Genomic DNA, 19,334 nt, shown 5'->3' with positions numbered 1-19,334 from the left:
ATGTCGGTTCTGTGGGTATAGCGTAACCACGGCATCACCGTATACATGTACCGACCTAGCATACGAAAAAAACAACAACATTACCATCACGCAAAGATAAACAGATCTTTGCACACGCCGCGCCGTACGCTGTTTGTTCGAAACTTGCAATCCGGTCGCTGATTGGCCCGCGACAAATCAGACAAGCTCATTATTATTCATAAGCAAGGCGCCCCAAATACCCAAATACCCTGGCTGAATTGTCAGGGGTGATATCGTTAGGCTTTGCCGCGATGTCAACCCTGAGTGTGAGGGTGCATTTGTCTGAGCTATAAACTTACCATTTGCTGGAGCTGCTTCATCTTGACAGGATTGTTCAGGAGTTCCTTCTTGCTTTGTTGTTCACGTTGCCTGCAAACCAAAATTATATCATTCAATAAACCAAAGACTTTACGTGAAGACTTAATTATGCCCTTATTTGTCTTATCAGTCATAAAACAACACCAGTTTATCACATTACACTATAGAGGAGCATCCAGATAAATGGCAAAACATAACTCCCTAATAGAATCCAGATAAGAGCTAAAAAATTTCACACAATAATATTTCTCCTGGGGCTATGTCCCTAGAGGGGCTTTGCTTACTAGTAGTAGTCCTTAGAGGCAGAAAAGGAATTCAGCATGTACTTTTGCCAAAGACAATCGCGAGACAACCGAAAGATTTTGGTACAATATTGTACAAGCATGCTAGAAACTTGTGCATTGTTTGCTTAGCCTGGAATCAAGCCTTTTTAGCTTTGGTCCACTCCCAAAGGTTGCTACCAAGTCAAACTTCAGGAGTGGACCAAAGATAATAACATTTCAGGCTATTATATGCTAGCTATAGACTCATCGGTTAGAAAGTGATGTCAAGACATCTGGACAACTGTTCCACCCACTTGATAGCAAAGAGCGGGTCCTCGCGAATCTTCGCCGCCATGTCCACAGCCGAGTTGACGTTTGACTGGCTGAAGGTTGCGCCCGGAACATTGTCGGCCAGACCGGAGTCCTCGGATGTCCCCGCGGTGACCTCCTGGATGGCCTTGTCGATGGGCTTTCCCAGGAGGTAGTCATCACGGTTCACTTCAGGCTGGCCCTGGTACATCCAGTTCAAACGGTCATCTTTTTTCCTGAAGGAGTAAAACACAAAATTAGTTCCATTAGTGTGCCATTGGGTAGGGAAAAAGAAACAAACTTACAAGTACATGTAAAACAAATACATGTAGATCCAGACCTGCATAATAGTTTGATAACTATGTTCCTTAGTTGCTAGCAAAATTTGCATAAGAGGATGAAGGGATTTGTCAGCTATAAATTGATTATAGATTTGAATAGCAGACTTCCTGCATGAATAAATTCAAGCCTTACATCAGTTTTACATGTAAATTTCAGGGCTACACGTAGCTACATTTGTTCATCAAATGGGGAATATTTTTGGTGGATTATGACACTTTCTTAACAGCTTTTCAGTATGAAGAAAAGATGGGAATTCTTACCAGAGAATAAAACCTTACCTGACGGCCCCTTGTTCCTCAGCGAACATTCGCATGTCCTCTCGCGCCTTTTCCTCCTTGAGCTCATTCTGAAGTTGCTCAATCTTGCGGCGTTCATCCTCGTGTTTCTGTTCGGCCTTCCAGACTCGTTCGATGTTTCGTAAGGTCTGGGGGTGCCAGCTTTTCTTCAGGTTCTGTCACAGGAGAAAGGAGGCATACACTTGAGTCAGCGTTTAGAGCATAACTACAGACAAAATACGTTAAAACTGTAGTGTAGGACTAAGGCCTGTTTTGTCAACTCAAGTTCAGTCGGTAGTACTGAAAGACGGAATACCAAGTAATACCAAGTAATACCACGTAATACCAGGTTAAACATCAAGGAACTCATATATTATGTGTACATATGTGTTCCCCACATATATAAACCAAATATTTTGTAGTTTATGGGCTTAAAAATAATATTTTTGGCAAAGAATTCCGGTGGCAAACTGCCGCTGCCCCGCGCGGCATGATATTTGATAGCGCTGGCAGGCCGGGTCACATCAACAACACGGCGAGCCGCGACACGTTAATCTGACGTTAATGTTTGTCATTTTTCAATTATTTGCAACATCGTGCCCTGGTTTATCTTTGCAGTGTTTCAAACAGTTGTATTTTAGTCATTTCGTCACGTTAAAATTTGTCCGGGCCCATTAGTTGCTTTTGAATTTGATTCTGATTTCTATCAGGTCGGTCTCAGGGTAGTGACACGCTTGTGCCGCAAAATCTCCAGCGGTTTAACGTTACAAGTTACAACATGCAACACGACAACACTGGTACAATTATGTTGTTGAATGTTCCAACTACGTGTATAAGGTGTTTGAAACACTAGTCAATCATTGCCGACTCATCGGCAGTTGCACATTACCGGAAGAAGAAGAACCGTGTTGTTGATTGACCCGGCCCGCCAGCGCTATCATGCCGCGCGGGGCAGCGGCGCGCGGCGTTTTGTTAGCGGAATTCTTATAGGCAAAAATATAATTTTAAAGCCCATAAACCACAAAATGTTTGGTTTATATATGTGGGGAACACATATGCACACAAAATGTTTGAGTTCCGTGATGTTTAACCTGGTATTACGTGGTATTACTTGGTATTCCGTCTTTCAGTATCTCCCAAGTTCAGCGAAAGACAGGTTTTCGGCCACGAAACAAAACACGATTCAAGTAGAATTTGAGCAGCTTACCAAGTCTCCACCTCCCATGTCTTCCTTCTACGAAACCTTGACGTTGTTGTAAACCGCTAAAATGCTCCTCAAAGGCTTCCTGGGGGTTATTTGGACTAAAATTCAGACGAAATCCTTGAAAACTCCAACAGGAAACGTTCCTACGACGCCATGATGTCCCCAAAGTGATGACGTCAGATCATTACGTAAAACGTCACCAGTATGTCATCTAATTTGCATAAGCGTGGCTTGAAACCAGGTCGACTTTAGCGCACACTTCATTGACATTCAGAGGAGAAAAGTTGCTGTAAAAGGAGAAAAGAGCGCATACAAAAATATTTGGTACTCGAGATGTGCTGACCTAAACGTCTAGCACAAGATATTTCTTCTCTGTGGGGTGTTAGCGTGGTTTGACGTCACTTGTTTACATGGGTTGAACTTTGTACCTGCCCACTTTGGACGTTACAACTTTTTTGTAGGGGAAATAGGTTGTCTGTGTCGTATTACCATGTTCAGCATAGCGATTTATCTATAAATTTAAGTATCTTGTAAAATACAAACAAATTTTATTAGTAAATGAATGTGTTTAATATAAATGATTATCCGACAATTTGCACTAGTGTATGCTATCAAAAATATATTGCTCAATGAACCTATCTCCTAATGGTATATTCCAGTTTCAAACAGCCCACTTAGGTGCAGATCTGAACACATCTGGCTGACCGAAATTCTGACAACGTGTCCACAATTTTGACATCTTCTGCTCCAGTTTAGCGCATTCTAACGACATGTCATCTGTTCAAGAAGCAGAACTAAAGGGGGGCCACCCTCCCGCAGGTAAGGACCAAAAAAATTCCCACCAAATCCCTTCTTTTGGTCGAATTTTGGCGGTTGTTTAAAAGTGCTGAATCTGTGCTTTGTGTCAATTTTTAAAACCCACCTTTAGTTAGTGATTTATTAAGATTCTGGGTGGATAAACTGGTTGTCAGTTTTCCACTCATTAATCAATTTCTCCAAGGGGTGCTTAATTATCAGCACTTCATCGTTTGAAATCGTAGAAATGATTGTTTGTAAGATACAACTAAGAATGTACACAAGATTTGAACCAAGATAATTCATTCATTCCTGAGGGTATTGAGGGGGTTGTGAAGATGTGATGCTTCTGATATACTCTGCAACGCGATATTTTAAAATCCGAGGTGAATAACATGATATTTAATGTGGGCCTGTAACCTAGGTGAAGCAGATAGCTGAAAGTACAACAAACATACAGACAGATATTTGTTACCACCCAAAAATATGCATAATTTTAAGCCCTCTGAGTCTGAATATAGACATATTGAGTAGACCTATTAGAAATGAATGAAAATGCATATTTAAATGACATATATTTTAGATTTACTGTTGCGGTTGCTTTGTGTTTATTGTTTGACCCAGCTGTCTTTTGAACTGGTTTAAGGGACCAAGGACATACATGCATAAACATTTTCTTTTTCAATATATTGAGTATGTCGTTTCTGGTGCAACAAACACAGTCCTTGTTTCCTGCTTGTGTCTTTTTCCAGTCCGTGTGCACATTGAAAGTGCCTAAAACCACTTGTAGTTGTTGAATCCCTTGTAAACTGAAGTAAAACCTTCAACGCCTTTGGAAATGTTATTGTTGCCAGGGCAATCCGATATGTCTTCCTGAAAGTTGATACTAATCCCATTATGTAAGCACTATAGGAATGGCCTCATAAAACATTTATGACAACAAGTACCGCAGTTTGACCCTGAGTTGTTGAGAAAGGAATCATGAAAGTGGATCTGACTCTGAGTTTATTCTCTTTTGAAAAAACAAACAAACCCAACTATCCTTCCTGAGTTTTTTCTTCTTCTTTATTATTCCCAAACAACCCCTTCATGGGCAAAGTGTTGGGGGATGGGGGAAGCTGATTTGGTTGATATGTACTATTGTATGAAACGCAGTTTAAATTTTAGAGGGCTAGTACTAGTAGATGCCTGTCCAAAGGTGTGTATGGTGATGTTTCAGGCCTGGTTGGCCTCTAAGTTATAAGTAATAACTACTGAATATACCACCAACTAAGCAAAGTAATATATAGTTCCATGTAAAATAAATGAAGTGAAATGTACATGTAGTGTGTAATGTGTCAGGAAAGTGTGCCAGACTTAAATCTGGGGCACTTGACAAACAAAGGACATAAAATGTACAAGTAGTGTAGTGTGTAATGTGTCAGGAAAGTGTGCCAGACTTAAATCTAGGGCACTTGACAACCAATGGACATACACTTCAAAAACACATCCGGCTGCCCCTGTGTTGAGCCCTAGTCTGACTCAATGTTGTGGGAGTATATCTAGAAATGCTGAAGATATTTACCATTTTATTCTGGAAAAGAAAAATATAACGTCTATGCAATAGAGCACAAATCAATCCAACAGGTGAATAGTTTGGAAGTTTGAGAAAATATGATCAACGTGTTAAGGTATTATAACTGTAAGCAGACTAAAGCTGCCCAAAGTTGAAAACTAGGTCCAGGCAAGTTGCATCTGAAGACTGTGGCCACCTTCGTTTCATGTGCACATGCAAATTGTTCATGTCCAGAAAACCGATTCCCCATGTACATTTATCTTGGGACTATAGCAAAAAACTATTGAGTACTCCAATATCTAATTGGTCAGACTGTCAACAAATTCCCAGTGTAGCAGCTATGTAGATCCATTTTTTACATGTAATTTGATCTTGAATTCTGCTTTGTTTTCCCAGTGAAGGCAGGTGGGATGCGTGTAGCTCGAGCCCGCCACACGAGCGAAAACAAGGAAGAGAAGAAACCTGACAAGAAAGAGGAAGATGAGGAGTTTCCTGAAGAGCCGTGAGTTTCAAATTATAGATATTATGAGGAGATGACCAATCAGCTGCAACAAAAATGTGTTAAAAGTAGCACTTTGGTAAATCTGGAGCCATAGAATTTAAATTATTAAAACTAGACATGATATAAGTTTGTTGAGTTAAACTTGGGTGATCCAAGTTTGTTAACCCGAACTCCTGCGTACCTAGACAAATTAGATTGGCATAAAAGGGACTGGCAAAGAAAGAAAAGAACAGTGATTTCCAAAATGATAGCATGATGTTTCAAGTTAAACTAATAATTAAAAAAATCAACCAAGTTTCTCTTTCTTATCCTTTTGACTCAAAGACCTGTATCTGCCATAAATTCCCCTGTAGTTCTAAGTATCCAAGACCACCTACTTAAGTTAAACTCTCACAGCACACTTATACATGGACCCACAGCATAAAAATGGTTAATAAAACTGGACTGTTGTTATTTTTCCACAGCCCACCTAAGAATGATACCCGAGTCATTGTGTCTGGTGCTGTAACAAAGGTAAGGTTTGTAGGAGATGCAGGGATCGAAATTCATTTTTGAGATTAGGTGCACTGTTGCACGCAACCTAACATTTGGATGCACCAAAAGACTTTTGGGTGCACCACATGAAATAAAGTGCGGACAGTTTTGGAGCATTGATAATATCAATGAACCTTAAGTAGAAAAAATCTACTATGATATTTTATCATCTTTCCAAGACTTGCATGTCAATAATATGGTGTATGCTATTACTTTGATTTAGTATCGTTACATCCATAAACCTATGAAAATATTTGGGTGTACCGTTGCACCCACAAAGAAAATTGGGTGCCCAGCTCAGTATTTGGAGCCCTGAGATGGTATCTTGGTGCAATGCTGGCCCCCTGGGCAACTGTGACTGGAATTAATGCCTGTCTGTCTGTGGTGGCAACTTTTCCTTGTCATGCATAAATTTGCTATTGTGAACAGATCTAGAGTGACACATTCAGAAGAGGCTAGGAAAGATTTATGATGTTGTTTAGTACCTTCTTTCCAAAGAACTAGTGGCTACTAGACAGATTTGAAGTAAATAATCAATGTGTCATTATTTTGAAACAAAAGACTTATGTGTCTTAACTGTACCTTAGGCAAATTTGATTACTTGTATTACCAAAAGGCCAAGGGGTTGTATTTTTCTGAACATTCCTATAACTTTAGGGTAAGACAAGTTAGAAAGCGATAGATGTTTCTATTGACGTGTTCACATACATTTTATTGGTCCTCTAAGTGGTCTTCTTGGACAGTTCTGATTGTATACAAACATGAAGCTGCTTTTCATGTGTCAGGTAGACTTATTATTCCTTCACTCATGTATTCTTCAGATGCTTTGTTTTCACTTTCACTACATTTTCAGATCAAGTGTTGTTAACTGCTCATTAGAATAATGATTTTAATGAACTCCAACTCATGCCTGACAAAATGTGTACTTCCAGGGCGACAAGGATTTCTCGCCTCAGGCGGCTAAAGTGGCCCACGAGAAACCCCAGCCGACCGTAGATAAACGACCACCACCGAAACACAACATGCCCATCAACCAACCCAGGAAGTAGGGCGGGCCAACGTTGCCATAGCAACCATCTGTTCTCTGTTGCCATGGTTACAAGCAAGGTGTTCGACAAGACACCCGAAGATGCAATAACGAGTAAATTGAAGCTGTCTTGATTGTAAACTGGAATGTGATTAGTCAAGAATAATTGAGAGGGAAAAATTTTGCAAAGGGCCAAAATGACGTAGCGTAGAGTAAGAAAAGCTTTGCTGAGGTACATATTGTTAATGTGTACTGTGCACGTCTGAGAAATTGTAGCAGAAAGATAAACGATTTAGTCAATTACTGGAAAGGACTGTCAGGTCATTGTAATTTCCAAGCAGATGTTGGGGTTGATGATTGTAAAGTTTTCTGATTGTCCAGATTGTCTGACAGTCACTCATCATTAAGGCCACACTAGCCAGTGTACGGTCTGTCACTGTGGGGCAAGTTTGGGTCCAGTTAGACAGGTGACCCACTAGTGGCAGAAACTGTCAGGCAACTTTACAATCTCCCATCCCAACATCTGCTTGAGATTAGGGTCAGTGTTCTTTTGTTCTAACTTGATACCCTACGGTGCCATCACAATGTCAGATTCTCCTTTAGATTTTCACAATGCTAACAATATGTTACAGCACAAATCACTTTAAGTAAAAAGAAAACCGAGATATGAATTAAGAAATCTTGCAGAGCGTGGTGTATTGGAGTCATAGAAGGCCTCTCTAAGGACGATTCATACAGATGTATCTGACTAGCCTGGAATCCAGCCTTGTTAGCTTTCGACAGGCTAGCTCCCGATCCCAGCACCAGGATCGGAGCAGACCAGAGCTAACAAGGCTGGAGTCCAGGCTAACATATGACCAATAAGATGTGAGGACACATGCCTAGGATAGAGGAAGAAAGGTGCACAATGGACCAGCTTTAGAAATACTTAGTTTTGTTATTGATACCCTTTGTTCTGTCTACAGGATCATTCCCTGGGTAGCAGAGTCCTTTGTACATAACCAAGTGTACAAATGACTTTGTTATACAGTGACTTACCATCCTGATGAAACTTTTCATTCCATTATGTTTTGAGCAATATTGAACCAGCCTAAAAGGCAAAGTTAAATGAAAAGGGTTTCTCATTACTGTCCTGTTGTTTTTCTTTGCTCTAAAAATTTGTTTTTGGATGTTATGCCCTGCTCTGATACTGATAATTTGATTATCAAAATGGTCCAATGAGAAAAATTTTGACCAATCATGCTTTATTACAAGGCTGTAATGATTATACTATTCACAAACATGGGTATGGTTTGGTTATACATGTAGTCTATAGTCTACAGCTATTTTGAATTTATCAAAATATTGGGTATAACACATTTATCAGTAAGCTTAAACCACCTTGATATGATAACATACAATCATACATATGATGAATAAGAGTCAATGGAAGACTGTAATGTATAAGGATAATGGGTATGAATGTAACAAGGCAGTTGTATTTATAAAAGATGCCTAGTTTGTGATAAATAATATAAGTACATTGTATACTCTCAAAGAGGATAATTTTACTTGTTGCTTAATGTACCTGTGCAAATACCCATAGAACTGAATAATTGTTATAAAAATTATGTTACGTATAATGCGTTTCTGTATCATTTGGTTATGTTACCTTACATGCAATGTACTTCTCTTCAAATTGATTTTTGTAAGAGGTAGGAGATATATCCTAATGGAGTAATGCTTATTTCTGCTTTCACAATTGATTTGCTTTTACTAATTATATTGAAGTATCATGATAAAGTATTGCAAATGCTTAAACGTGGTAGAAAAGCTACAAGCAAATAATGCCAGCATGTATATTTCTGGCAAATGTCAGTTGTTGCCAAATTTTGGGACTACCGGGGTAACTTTTTCTGCGAATCATGGTGAAATGATTGTGATGTCTTGGTCACTTTGTGGTGTAAGCAATCAATGACTGGAACCATTGCTGGAACCAACCTCTCGTGGACTACATGTACTTGTAGATAGAGCAAGCTACTCTGCATCAAAACTAAACATCAATAACAATGTCAATAATTATCTCGTGTGTTTTTTGTTTTGTTTAGTTGTTCCAGTGCTTGATTGAATGAATGGTTTAGTTGACACTGAAATCAACTTCGATGTTCAATGGGTTTGGCTTTAAAGTGTCTGTGTGTGAGTTATCTTAGTATACATTAGGGGTGGGTACTGGTACACTCCGGTACAAAACCGTCTTTTCTTGTTGAACCGGTCCAGAAAAAAAGACCCGAAAAAAAACACAGTGGACCTGATGCTAGACCAATATGAAAATGAACACATTACACTGTGAGATGTTGATTGTTTTGAAGCTTACAGATCCATGAAATGAACGAGAGCAAAGTAGAGGAGAGTTGATATTAGTCATTTTAACCAGGCTTCTAGAGTAAAACTAGACCAGAGTCATATAGTGTTGTTTACGTGACTTAGATAGAATTTTAAAACATCAATGAATGTCATATACTATCTACCAAACAGAATACTTTGTAGCGGAATGGACCATTGTTTTGATCATCGCCCATTTACAATTTTTCACATAGTTTCAGTTCTGGACCCGGACCCTACCTGTACCTGAATTTTCTGTATCAGTACCCACCCCTAGTATACATCATGGCAGTTTATTTCTCATGCCAGTATTTCTCATCAAAATATGCTCACCACACCAGTACATAAGGTTATATTTTTTAAATCTCTGACAGTTCACCTACAGCCTCTTGTCGCGCTGAGAAGTGACCATCAGTGTCCTGACGAGCAACTCTCTTGAAAGTTGGTTTGGTGAGCTCTTGGGTCACACTCATCCCACCAACACCAAACGCAGCCCCGATAACTGCACCTCCGATAACATCCGCCAGGTGGTGTCGATGATCTGCCACCCTACTTCCCATGACGTACAGAGCTCCTATAACCAACCCAACTTGCACCACCACCCTTGGTACCACCCAGCTCTTGTTCCGGACACGGGTTTGCAGGTACATCACCACGTAGGCAGCCAGGCAGCCGGCTATTCCGGCGTGTCCGGATGGAAAGGACGACCTTGCGTCTCTGATGACGTCAGCATCACCTGTGCAGACGTCTTCTGTGACGTAGGTACCTGGTGTACAGGTGAATGAGACGTTCACCTAAAGAAAGAAACATGAAAAGCGATTTAGCGAATATTCACGTTGCCTTAACCAGATACTGAAAATCTTTTATGGATTCACTTTGTGTAGCAGTTGTCTTCAAATAGTTACGATCGTACGAGTTACTTTCTTGTTATTTTGCTGATCTGTACTTTCCTATGCATGTATAAGGCTTAGGTCACATTTCCAAACCGGGGCCCGGCCGGTCAGCTTTCGGGAGCGACACGAATGATCTAAAAGACATCCAAATCCACAACATGTCAAAATAAGATTGATGGGCATGATTTGTGTATATTTCTAGGTATACATTTTAATTTTTCGTTTCTTCAAACATCTCGGCCGGGCCCCGGTTTGGGAATGTGACCTAAGCCTTAAAGAGAAGAGGGCCTCGATAAGCAAGAACACTGCTTTCGCCCAGTAGTCTGGAAATAGATGTGAATAGAACAATTGAATCATCTCGATAGTCTAGTGCCCCGTCCTAGTTCGCACGCACCTGTCCCAACAGTTTTTACTTCATGTGCACTTACGTCATTAATCGCTTGTCACTAGTTAGTCTAGTACTTTACTGGTCAGGCTTAATACAACAGCTGAACCTTGAGCAAACGAGAAAAATCTGGCGGTGTCGCATATAATACGCCAAAAATACAGAGTGATAATGCTTAGACAAATGCCTCGACGTTCTCATGACATTTTGGAACTGCCGTAACACAGCAACACAAACAAAGAACACTTAACACAAATACACATAGTAATCTCTGTAGATGTAACGTTAGAAAGATAACACTTTTCTTATATGAAATTGTCCCTTATCGCTATGACCTGTACTTAGCTTGTTTGAGCATAAATGTAATCTCCAAGCAGATTTTTTCCAGCACTTCGCTGTGGCCAATAACACTCCTCTGCCGGCTAAACTCCTTCCCATTTGCCACAGCAAGATCTGCTTGGAGATTACATAAATGTACAATAAAGGTCTTTCATTCATTAACATAATGTACTTTGCAAGAGGGATTCTTTATATCACCTTACAGACTGCCAAGAAGTGTGGGCGGAGAGCTCCCATGGTCACCTTTATGGCTTTCACGGCCGAATATGCTCCTGTTATGATGAGGATCAGCACGTACGCGCAGATTATACTGTTAACGAAAATGGCAGGTCGTTTCAGGCCAATCGTCTGTAAAAACAATTGAACAACACACAACTGTCAAAGCAAGTGGTGCCGGACTTTTTGGCTGTTTGCCTCAAAGAAAAACAAGACAAAATAGACACTCTTTTCCCAGCTACTTATCTTTCTTTATTCTTTATTTCAGGTTAAAAACCCATAGACACACAAAAGATACATACATATACATTAAAATCTCTACCTGTACAAAAAGTCATAACAGTTCTGGAAAAAAGAATTTCTGTAGAACATGTCTGACGTCAGCAAGTGCTGGACAATGATATTATTGGAAGACGTTAATCTTTGTAGAAAAGAATAACACATTTTCCTACGCCTTGCTTCAAAGCTGTCGGTCGAATTGTACACAAACATTGTGCTAGCACTGCATCGTCGATTCATGATAATCCGAAAACAGTTGTTATATGCGATCCGGCACTTAGAGAGGACACCCGCACTGACAGAATTCCATAATTGCGCGCCATATATTTGGCCACAGTACGCCATAAACAAGTTTTTCTTAACAGGTGTGGAACAAAGGGAAAACTTGCGATTTATACAATTAGCACGACTATACAGACTTTTCAGCTGCGCACGTACACAGTCGTCATCGCTAAGTGTAGGGTTTAGATGTACACCCAGATAAACAAATGAGGTCACATACTTCAGACTCGCACCATAGAGTTTTACATGAGGTGGTGGATACTGAAGTAACAGACGAGCACAGGGAAAATACATACAACATGTTTTTTCAATATTAAACAATATGTCGTTTTCAAGACTAACCTCTTCTCATATCCCTACTAATCTCTGAAGAGACTTGATACTGGGACATATAAGACACAGGTCATCAGCATAAAGAAGATGGTTAGTTATGGACCCGCCCACATAACAACCAACCTTGGCATTGTTAAGCCTTACACTCAAATCATCTATATACAAGTTAAACAAATATGGGGAAAGGAAGCTACCCTGCCGCACTCCATTTGTAACGGAGAAGTAGGGAGACAGGATAGCCCCCCATCTCACACGCATTCGTTGGTTCTTATACCAGAAGAATAAAAAACGAACTAGGTACAGCGGAACCTTTCTGTCTATCAATTTGCTGAACAACGCCCAATGGTTGACGCGATCAAAGGCCTTTGAGGCGTCTAAAAAACAAACAAACACCGGAGACCCTAGCCCCCTGTAGTATTCAATTATCTGCTTTAGGGTGAAAACACACATGTCAGTCCCATGTTTAGGTTTGAAGCCAAATTGAGAATCTGACGTCTGAAGAAAAGGCTTCAGACGGTTCAGCAGGAGAGCCTCAAGGACTTTGGATAGAGCCGAAGTGATCGCGATTGGTCTATAATTATCAGTACTGGAAATATTGCCAGACTTGTTCTTCACTATAGGAACAATAATCGTGGCTAACAAATTATCAGGAATGAAATTATGAACAATGGCAGAGGTGAACAACAATGACAGATGTACACAAAGACTTGGGCCAGCATTCTTCAAATGCTCATTACTGATACCATCAGACCCACAAGCCTTGCCATTGGGCAAGTCCTTGATGATGTCAGCGAGTTCCCGTTCCCATACAATGACAACTCTACAAGCCAACTCAAACACATTGATCTTACCTTTGCAAAGAAACCTTCTGCAAGAGCGACGACAACAACACACCCCAACCACGTACCCAGCAGTGCCCAGAACGAGACGGTGTCCCCGGTGTACGGGAGGGAAATGCTCTCATCCCCGCAGAAGAAGCCCTGTCGTCTCGGCTCCCACACGCCCAGGAGCCCGAGGGCTGCTGGGAGTGCCACGAGGGCAAAGCCTACGATGCAGGTCACCACTAAAGCCGAACAGTTTGCCGAGCAGGCTGCCATTCCAAAAGAAACAGTTGCATTCGTTGATACAAACTTGACACTATCATCAAGTGATGAAGATATCTCCTGGAGGTATTTTTTTCGGATACACCGCCACAAGTCGACTGCACACAGCGCAGGAGAGCCACGGACGTCCGACTGCGTGTACTATGGAAAAACTCACTGTCATGTGAACCGTTCGGAAACCTTCATCCACTTGTTACCACCCCTCGGTTACACGAGGATTAACTACTCAAACGTAGAATCAGTTTGTTTATTTTGTCTTGTAATTAAATCGCATTGGATGTCAGGACAGCGCTGATAAACCTAATCTGACGAGCCTATTAGTAAGTCCTTCGTGTTTAAGAGCTGTACTGTCCAAGATTTTAGTCCCTTACAAGTCTTACAAATACAATACGGCCTCATATCATGGCGTAACACATCATGTTTGTACTGAATAGTACAAGCTGCATATCCGGAATTGACTGTAAAGGAAGTGGTATTAAAGTGACAAAGTATGTTTTTATAGACATGTGTGTGTAGGACAACAGGAACATTTGTACATGCCAAGTGTTTTATACACAAGGTATCAGTTACTCATGATACTTGTGTACCTTTTTACCTGGATATTTAGCTTTCATTTTAAATGATGTATCAATGGTACACATAGGTGGTATATATACAGCAGATTTATTTCATTCAAGTGGATATCAAACTGGTTTGGCTCTATAGTGTCTGTAAATAAAGGTGAAAATAGGATATAACATTTAAAGGATTTCCCATCCCACAGAAAATATGCTCACAACTATGTATATGTATGGTAATTTTCTTTGCCGGCCCCTTTTCTCTATTCATGACAAAGCTTCAATCAGCCTACAGGCCGCTTTTGATTGACATCACGAGGGCAGAGGTAAGGGGCAGAACCTCCTTGGTGAGATAAAACATAACATAGATACAGATTACATCATTTAGAGTTCTAATACAGTGACATGTATGACAGTTATATATACGCATTGATAATAGAGTGCAAGCGGGTATATGGCTCATGTCCGTTCGTAATGGTCATTTGTAGAGGAAGTCAGTAGGGGGCGTGAGTGGGTCTGGTAGTAGACTGCTCCGGCTATTAAGTCAACGACAGCCTATTGATCTTCTAGAGTAGTTTTTACCAGACTGACTACGCTGGCTATCATAGGGGGAACAATTTGCTAGGGGAGCTTTGCTACTAGAGGGTAAGGTTTGGACGGCTCCGGAGGGGGAACATGAACCTTAACTTGGACTAAGTCCCTTGGCCAATTTTCCGATTTTTTTGCCGAATTCTACGATCCCCGCACCCCCGTAGGAAGGCCTGGTGGAAGCTACTTCTAAAGGTAATAGTTCTCTCGCTGAGGCTTGATATAAGGTTACATTTTTGAAATCTCAGACAGTTCAACTACAGCCCCTTGTCGCGCTGAAAAGTGACCATCAGTGTCCTGACTAGTCCCGCTTTTGCCAGTTGGGTTGGTGAGCTCTTGGGTCACACTCATCCCGCCAACACCAAACGCAGCCCCAATAACTGCACCTCCGATAACATCCGCCAGATGGTGCCGATGATCGGCAACCCTACTGCCCATGACGCACAGAGCTCCTATAACCAACCCAACTTGCCCCACCACCCTTGGTACCACCCAGCTCTTGTCCCGGACGCGGGTTTGCAGGTACATCACCACGTAAGCCGCCAGGCAGCCGGCTATTCCGGCGTGTCCGGATGGAAAGGACGACCTGGCGTCTCTGATGACGTCGGCATCACCTGTGCAGACGTCTTCTGTGACGTAGTCACCAGGTGCACAGGTGAATGTGACATTGACCTGCGGAAATAAAAAAGAAAAAGTGATTTTCTAACTCTTTTCGTTTTGTTAACTAGCTCTTGAATGAAAAAGAAAACAAGTGACCGTAGGTAACATAGTCTGTGACGTCGGTCTGGTATATGTTGGTTGTTTTGTCTTCTTTGGTGTGTGACGTTGTGCTTATATCCTATATGATTCTTTTCATGGTGTTAGATATATCGTTGTATCTAAAGTTGCCTAATATTTCTGTGTCATGTGAATCTTACTAAACAGGTATGGATTGTGAGATAACATGTGGCCAAAGTCAAAAAGATATATGGTGACGATAAGTTACCGGATGGTCTACTCTAATACACAGGCACATTCACACACAGACACACCTACAAGACCGACAGGCAGACTGACAAACGCACCAAGTATTAACATGTTTCTGTTATGGACGTAATAAGTATGAAGCACGGAATAGGACCTTGATGTTTCTTAGTCGAAGTCCGGGAATATAATATGGCTAAACTTCATTTGGGACGAGAATTCTTACACGCTTCATTGCAAACGGCGACAGGAGGCATTTGATTGACAGGGTCATTAGTGGAACATTAGATGTCGGTTCCCATGTCCCACATACGATAACACACAGCTGTTGATGATGAACTGTGCGATAAGTTTTTAACTAGTGTGAAGCCATAAGGTAGCATGACACAGTGTTAATGGGTGAATCCCGGGGTCCATGATGCTGGTACATAAAGTAGTACGGATAAACTTGTTGAATAAGAGGTAGAAAGCAAACGCGCGTAAAATTCTTGCACATATCGCGCATCTGCTTAACTATACCCAATTACCTCAACGGGCACCATATGCAGACATGGGCCAATACACTGTGAAACGTACAATTTGCAGGGGTGATTTCTGAAATTATTACATACATAATAAAACAGCTGCCGAAAAAATAAAACACCTTGCATCATTGTCCAACTATGTGTAGAGAACCTGCCAAACCACAAACGTATGCGACAACGGGAACATGCAGATATAGATGCGAACGCGCGTTACATTGACGACCAGAGAACATCACGCATCTGCTTGCAATATCTCAATTACAGCATGACCCATATACAGGGGATCTGGACTAATACACCGAAAGATGAACATTTTGTAGGGGTGTTATTTTATTGCGTCCCTAATAAAACCAACTGCCGCAAAAACAACAAAAAAAAACAACGTGCATCATCGTCAACCTCAGTGCAGATGACCTGCCAAACAACGTACGTATGCGACAACGGGAACATGAAAATACAGATGCGAACGCGAATAACTTTGACGATCAGGTAACACCACGCATCTGCTTGACAAATTCCAATGACACCATGACCCACATACAGAGGATCTGGACCAAAACACCGCAAGACGAACAAATTGTAGGGGTGTTATTTTTATAAAATCCATAATAAAACCACCTGCCGCAAAAAAAAGTTCACGTGCATCATCGTCAACCTCAGTACAAAGGACCTGCCAAACCACATAGAATTCAGACAACGGGAACATACAAATACAGCTGCGAACGCGCGTAAACGTGACAAAACTAAAAGTCTGTCGACCAGAGGGTCTGGTCACAGACTAAAAAGTTATCCGCGGTATGGATGAATCTTGAAGTAACTGTTGTCTTTCAATAGCCTGGAAACAGCCTTTTAAGGCTTAAAAGTCATATGTGTCAAGGACTGTAACGTCAGTATTTCACTCCAACGATAGCTTCTTGACACGCGCTTGGATATAGTTGCTAGCCACTGGTCGGGCTTACAACCTTTAGATAGGAAGGCGTATCGGGTAGTATATACTGATTATGTCCATACGTTGGCGTTTTTAGGTTAACATAACCCAGCAACACTTGACACAAATACTTTGCAGAATATGTCCTTTCCGTATACATCTGCATCAGCAACACCCTCAATTAACATAGTCTCCGGGCAGACGTGTCAGCTGAATAAAAAAAAAGACGAGAATTTGGCCTAATAGGGACAAATAAGTTACTAGTACTATGGGTTTTCAGTCAGTCTTTTGCAGTGTATCCCGTGGCTAAAGAGTTCACTCCCAGGCCAATTATATAAACTAAAACTAGACTTTTATTCCTAACTTAACCAAATTCCCAGGAACCACTCAGCAGTGGGAGCTGTCACAACCGAGCCAGACAGCAGGGCATTCCGGCTCTACTAGACTGACTACGTATACGCTGGCTATTATAGGGAGAATAGTTTTCTAGGCTAGGGAAGTTTTGCTACCAGAGGAGTTGGTCGGCCGCGCAACCGGAGGGAAAACATGAGCCTTAGCGTGGACTGACTCCCCTGGCCAATTTTCTGATTTTTTTCCCGAATTCTACCCCCGTAGGAAGGCCTGGTGGAGGCTAGGGCATTCCACTCTAGGGCACGGTAACGTTATGGGGAAATGAGCATTTGTATGTGTCTGATCAGGTGTTTACATATTGGAATTTGAGGTGGTGGCTCCCCCACTCCCCCAGGTGCGCCCTTCCGGCGCTGGTTAACGTATACTTTACCTTACAGACTGCCAGAAAGTGTGGACGAAGAGCTCCCATGGACAGCTTCATGCCAAACACTGCCGACATTGCCGCCGCCATGATGTAAAGCAGCATTCCCGCGCAGATCAAACTTTCTAGGAGAATGGCAGAGCGCTTCAGCCCCCTCCTCTGGAAAATACGGGTAAAAAATGCATGTGTCAAAATGGAAACTTTTTGGCCCTTATTATACAATATACGGTTCACTTAGGCCCTGCTCACAAGGCATGGCCTGCCTGCTTCCTGCCTTTAGTTGCGTTGGCGACCAGTTTACTTCTCCACATGATTGAACATTTCCGAGAAGCTGACCTAGATTATACAATTTACATACCAACACACCTGTGGAGAAAAATCTGTAGAGAAATATGACATCTAACTTAAAGTACTGCATTTATAATACAAGTTCTTTCGCACACGTCCAGGTAGCTTATTACATGTGTAATACATCGTTATTATTTCAACGTTTGCATGCCATGACTTCTAGACAACTACTAACATATGGTAACAGGTAACGTACTACATATAGAATACGTGGTTGTTACTATAACTTTTACATACCAGGGCTTCTCGGCAAACAACTTATATTACACATTGATGTTAGCTACCTCACCTTTGCACAGAAACCTTCCGCAACAGCGACGACAACGACGCCCCCAAACGACACGCCCAGCATTGCCCCGAACGAGACGGTGTCCCTGGCGTACGGGAGGGAAATGCTCTCGTCCCCGCAGAAGAAGCCCTGTCGCCTCGGCTCCCACACGCCCAGGAGCCCGAGGGCTAGCGGCAGCGACACCAGGACGTACGACACGATGCAGACCACCACTAAAGCCGAACATTTTGTTGAACAGGCTACCATTCCAAAGTCTGTTGGGACGCTGACTTTACCGTTGAACTTGGACTCGGCCACACTTCTAGCTTCTATAGATCTACAATCAGTTTGTACTATGTTTTACACCGGATATTATACAACAGTCGGCTGAATCGCCAGCGAAAGACTACCTAGAGTAAGACGTGCGTCTGCGCTGTAAGCGTACGTGCTATGTACGATACTATTAAAAATCTTCAAGCACCGCGACTCCCAGACAGTTCTGTGACCCTTACACTTTAACCTCGCATTAGGTTTACCCACTGGCGTCAATGACAAAGACCAGTAGCTCGCTTTGTTTATTTACAGATTCATAGACGTACTATTCATAGTCTTACGAGACAGCTGACTGACGAATGCCTACTACTATAGACTAGATTCATGAGATCTGGTAAGGACATCGAACTGGGACTACATAATCCATAATGTCATTGACTTGACAAAGAAGTCAAGGACACTTCGGCTTGCGTCATTTGAACTGTCAGTGAACTGGCCCTGGGGGCAGTACGGGTCTTAAATTACTATCGACTTGACTTGAAAATGTATCTGTTAGATGTGACGCTGCGTCCAACTGCGTTCATTAATGAATGAATGAAGACCTTTACTGCACATTTTTGCCCCACTGGGCCAAATACACGCCACATGGTAACAATCGTATACATGTAACAATGAAAGCAATCGTACACATCTATATGTGCATATATACGTTTCAATGCATGGTAGCCTATGGTCCTTTTAACAATAGCCATGGCGGTTATTAATAATATTGTAGAG

At 41.7% G+C, this 19,334-nt stretch overlaps 3 protein-coding genes across 7 annotated transcripts in view; 1 reads left to right on the top strand and 2 right to left on the bottom strand.

Annotated features, from left to right (window-relative positions):
• Nucleotides 1–3,148, bottom strand: part of LOC118405747 (pre-mRNA-splicing factor CWC25 homolog) — a 6,162-nt gene extending 3,014 nt beyond the window's left edge. Inside the window, exons 1-4 of the mRNA XM_035805463.1 lie at nucleotides 2,736–3,148; nucleotides 1,532–1,704; nucleotides 917–1,147; nucleotides 321–390 (exon numbers count right to left, since the gene is read on the bottom strand). Of these exons, the coding sequence (XP_035661356.1) occupies nucleotides 321–390; nucleotides 917–1,147; nucleotides 1,532–1,704; nucleotides 2,736–2,753 (492 nt within the window). The 5' untranslated portion in view covers nucleotides 2,754–3,148. The remainder of the gene's footprint in view (nucleotides 1–320; nucleotides 391–916; nucleotides 1,148–1,531; nucleotides 1,705–2,735) is intronic.
• A 237-nt stretch (nucleotides 3,149–3,385) lies between these two features.
• LOC118405752 (death-associated protein 1-like) lies at nucleotides 3,386–9,190 on the top strand. Its single transcript, XM_035805476.1, has 4 exons — nucleotides 3,386–3,551; nucleotides 5,479–5,584; nucleotides 6,049–6,097; nucleotides 7,051–9,190. The coding sequence occupies exons 1-4, from the start codon at nucleotides 3,503–3,505 to the stop codon at nucleotides 7,165–7,167; spliced, it is 321 nt and encodes a 106-aa protein (XP_035661369.1). The 5' UTR covers nucleotides 3,386–3,502; the 3' UTR covers nucleotides 7,168–9,190.
• LOC118405751 (phospholipid phosphatase 1-like) lies at nucleotides 8,290–19,223 on the bottom strand. 5 transcript variants are annotated; one of them, XM_035805471.1, is made up of 4 exons: nucleotides 18,306–19,223; nucleotides 17,678–17,827; nucleotides 11,322–11,471; nucleotides 8,290–10,300 (listed from the first exon to the last, which is right to left on the bottom strand). In XM_035805471.1, the coding sequence occupies exons 1-4, from the start codon at nucleotides 18,549–18,551 to the stop codon at nucleotides 9,866–9,868; spliced, it is 981 nt and encodes a 326-aa protein (XP_035661364.1). In that variant the 5' UTR covers nucleotides 18,552–19,223; the 3' UTR covers nucleotides 8,290–9,865. The 5 variants fall into 5 exon arrangements, with proteins under 5 accessions (XP_035661364.1, XP_035661365.1, XP_035661367.1 ...); XM_035805472.1 differs by having other exon boundaries at nucleotides 11,367–11,471; XM_035805474.1 differs by lacking the exons at nucleotides 17,678–17,827; nucleotides 18,306–19,223 and adding an exon at nucleotides 13,085–14,713.
• Nucleotides 19,224–19,334: the final 111 nt, after the last annotated feature.

Source organism: Branchiostoma floridae, chromosome 18, assembly GCF_000003815.2.
Source record: "Branchiostoma floridae strain S238N-H82 chromosome 18, Bfl_VNyyK, whole genome shotgun sequence".
In the NCBI taxonomy this organism is placed as follows: domain Eukaryota; kingdom Metazoa; phylum Chordata; class Leptocardii; order Amphioxiformes; family Branchiostomatidae; genus Branchiostoma; species Branchiostoma floridae.
This window is presented reverse-complemented; position numbering and strand designations above follow the sequence as displayed.

Bases quoted from the DNA above. Each gene is read 5' to 3' on its own strand.
- LOC118405752 (XM_035805476.1), top strand. From the start codon at position 3,503: ATGTCATCTGTTCAAGAAGCAGAACTAAAGGGGGGCCACCCTCCCGCA. The intron at 3,552-5,478 runs GTAAGGACCAAA...TTGTTTTCCCAG, and splicing joins GGGGGGCCACCCTCCCGCAG to TGAAGGCAGGTGGGATGCGT. The intron at 6,098-7,050 runs GTAAGGTTTGTA...GTGTACTTCCAG, and splicing joins TGTCTGGTGCTGTAACAAAG to GGCGACAAGGATTTCTCGCC.
- LOC118405751 (XM_035805471.1), bottom strand. From the start codon at position 18,551: ATGGTAGCCTGTTCAACAAAATGTTCGGCTTTAGTGGTGGTCTGCATC. The intron at 17,828-18,305 runs GTGAGGTAGCTA...CGTATTTTCCAG, and splicing joins CGGAAGGTTTCTGTGCAAAG to AGGAGGGGGCTGAAGCGCTC. The intron at 11,472-17,677 runs GTAAAGTATACG...TTGTTTTTACAG, and splicing joins ACTTTCTGGCAGTCTGTAAG to ACGATTGGCCTGAAACGACC.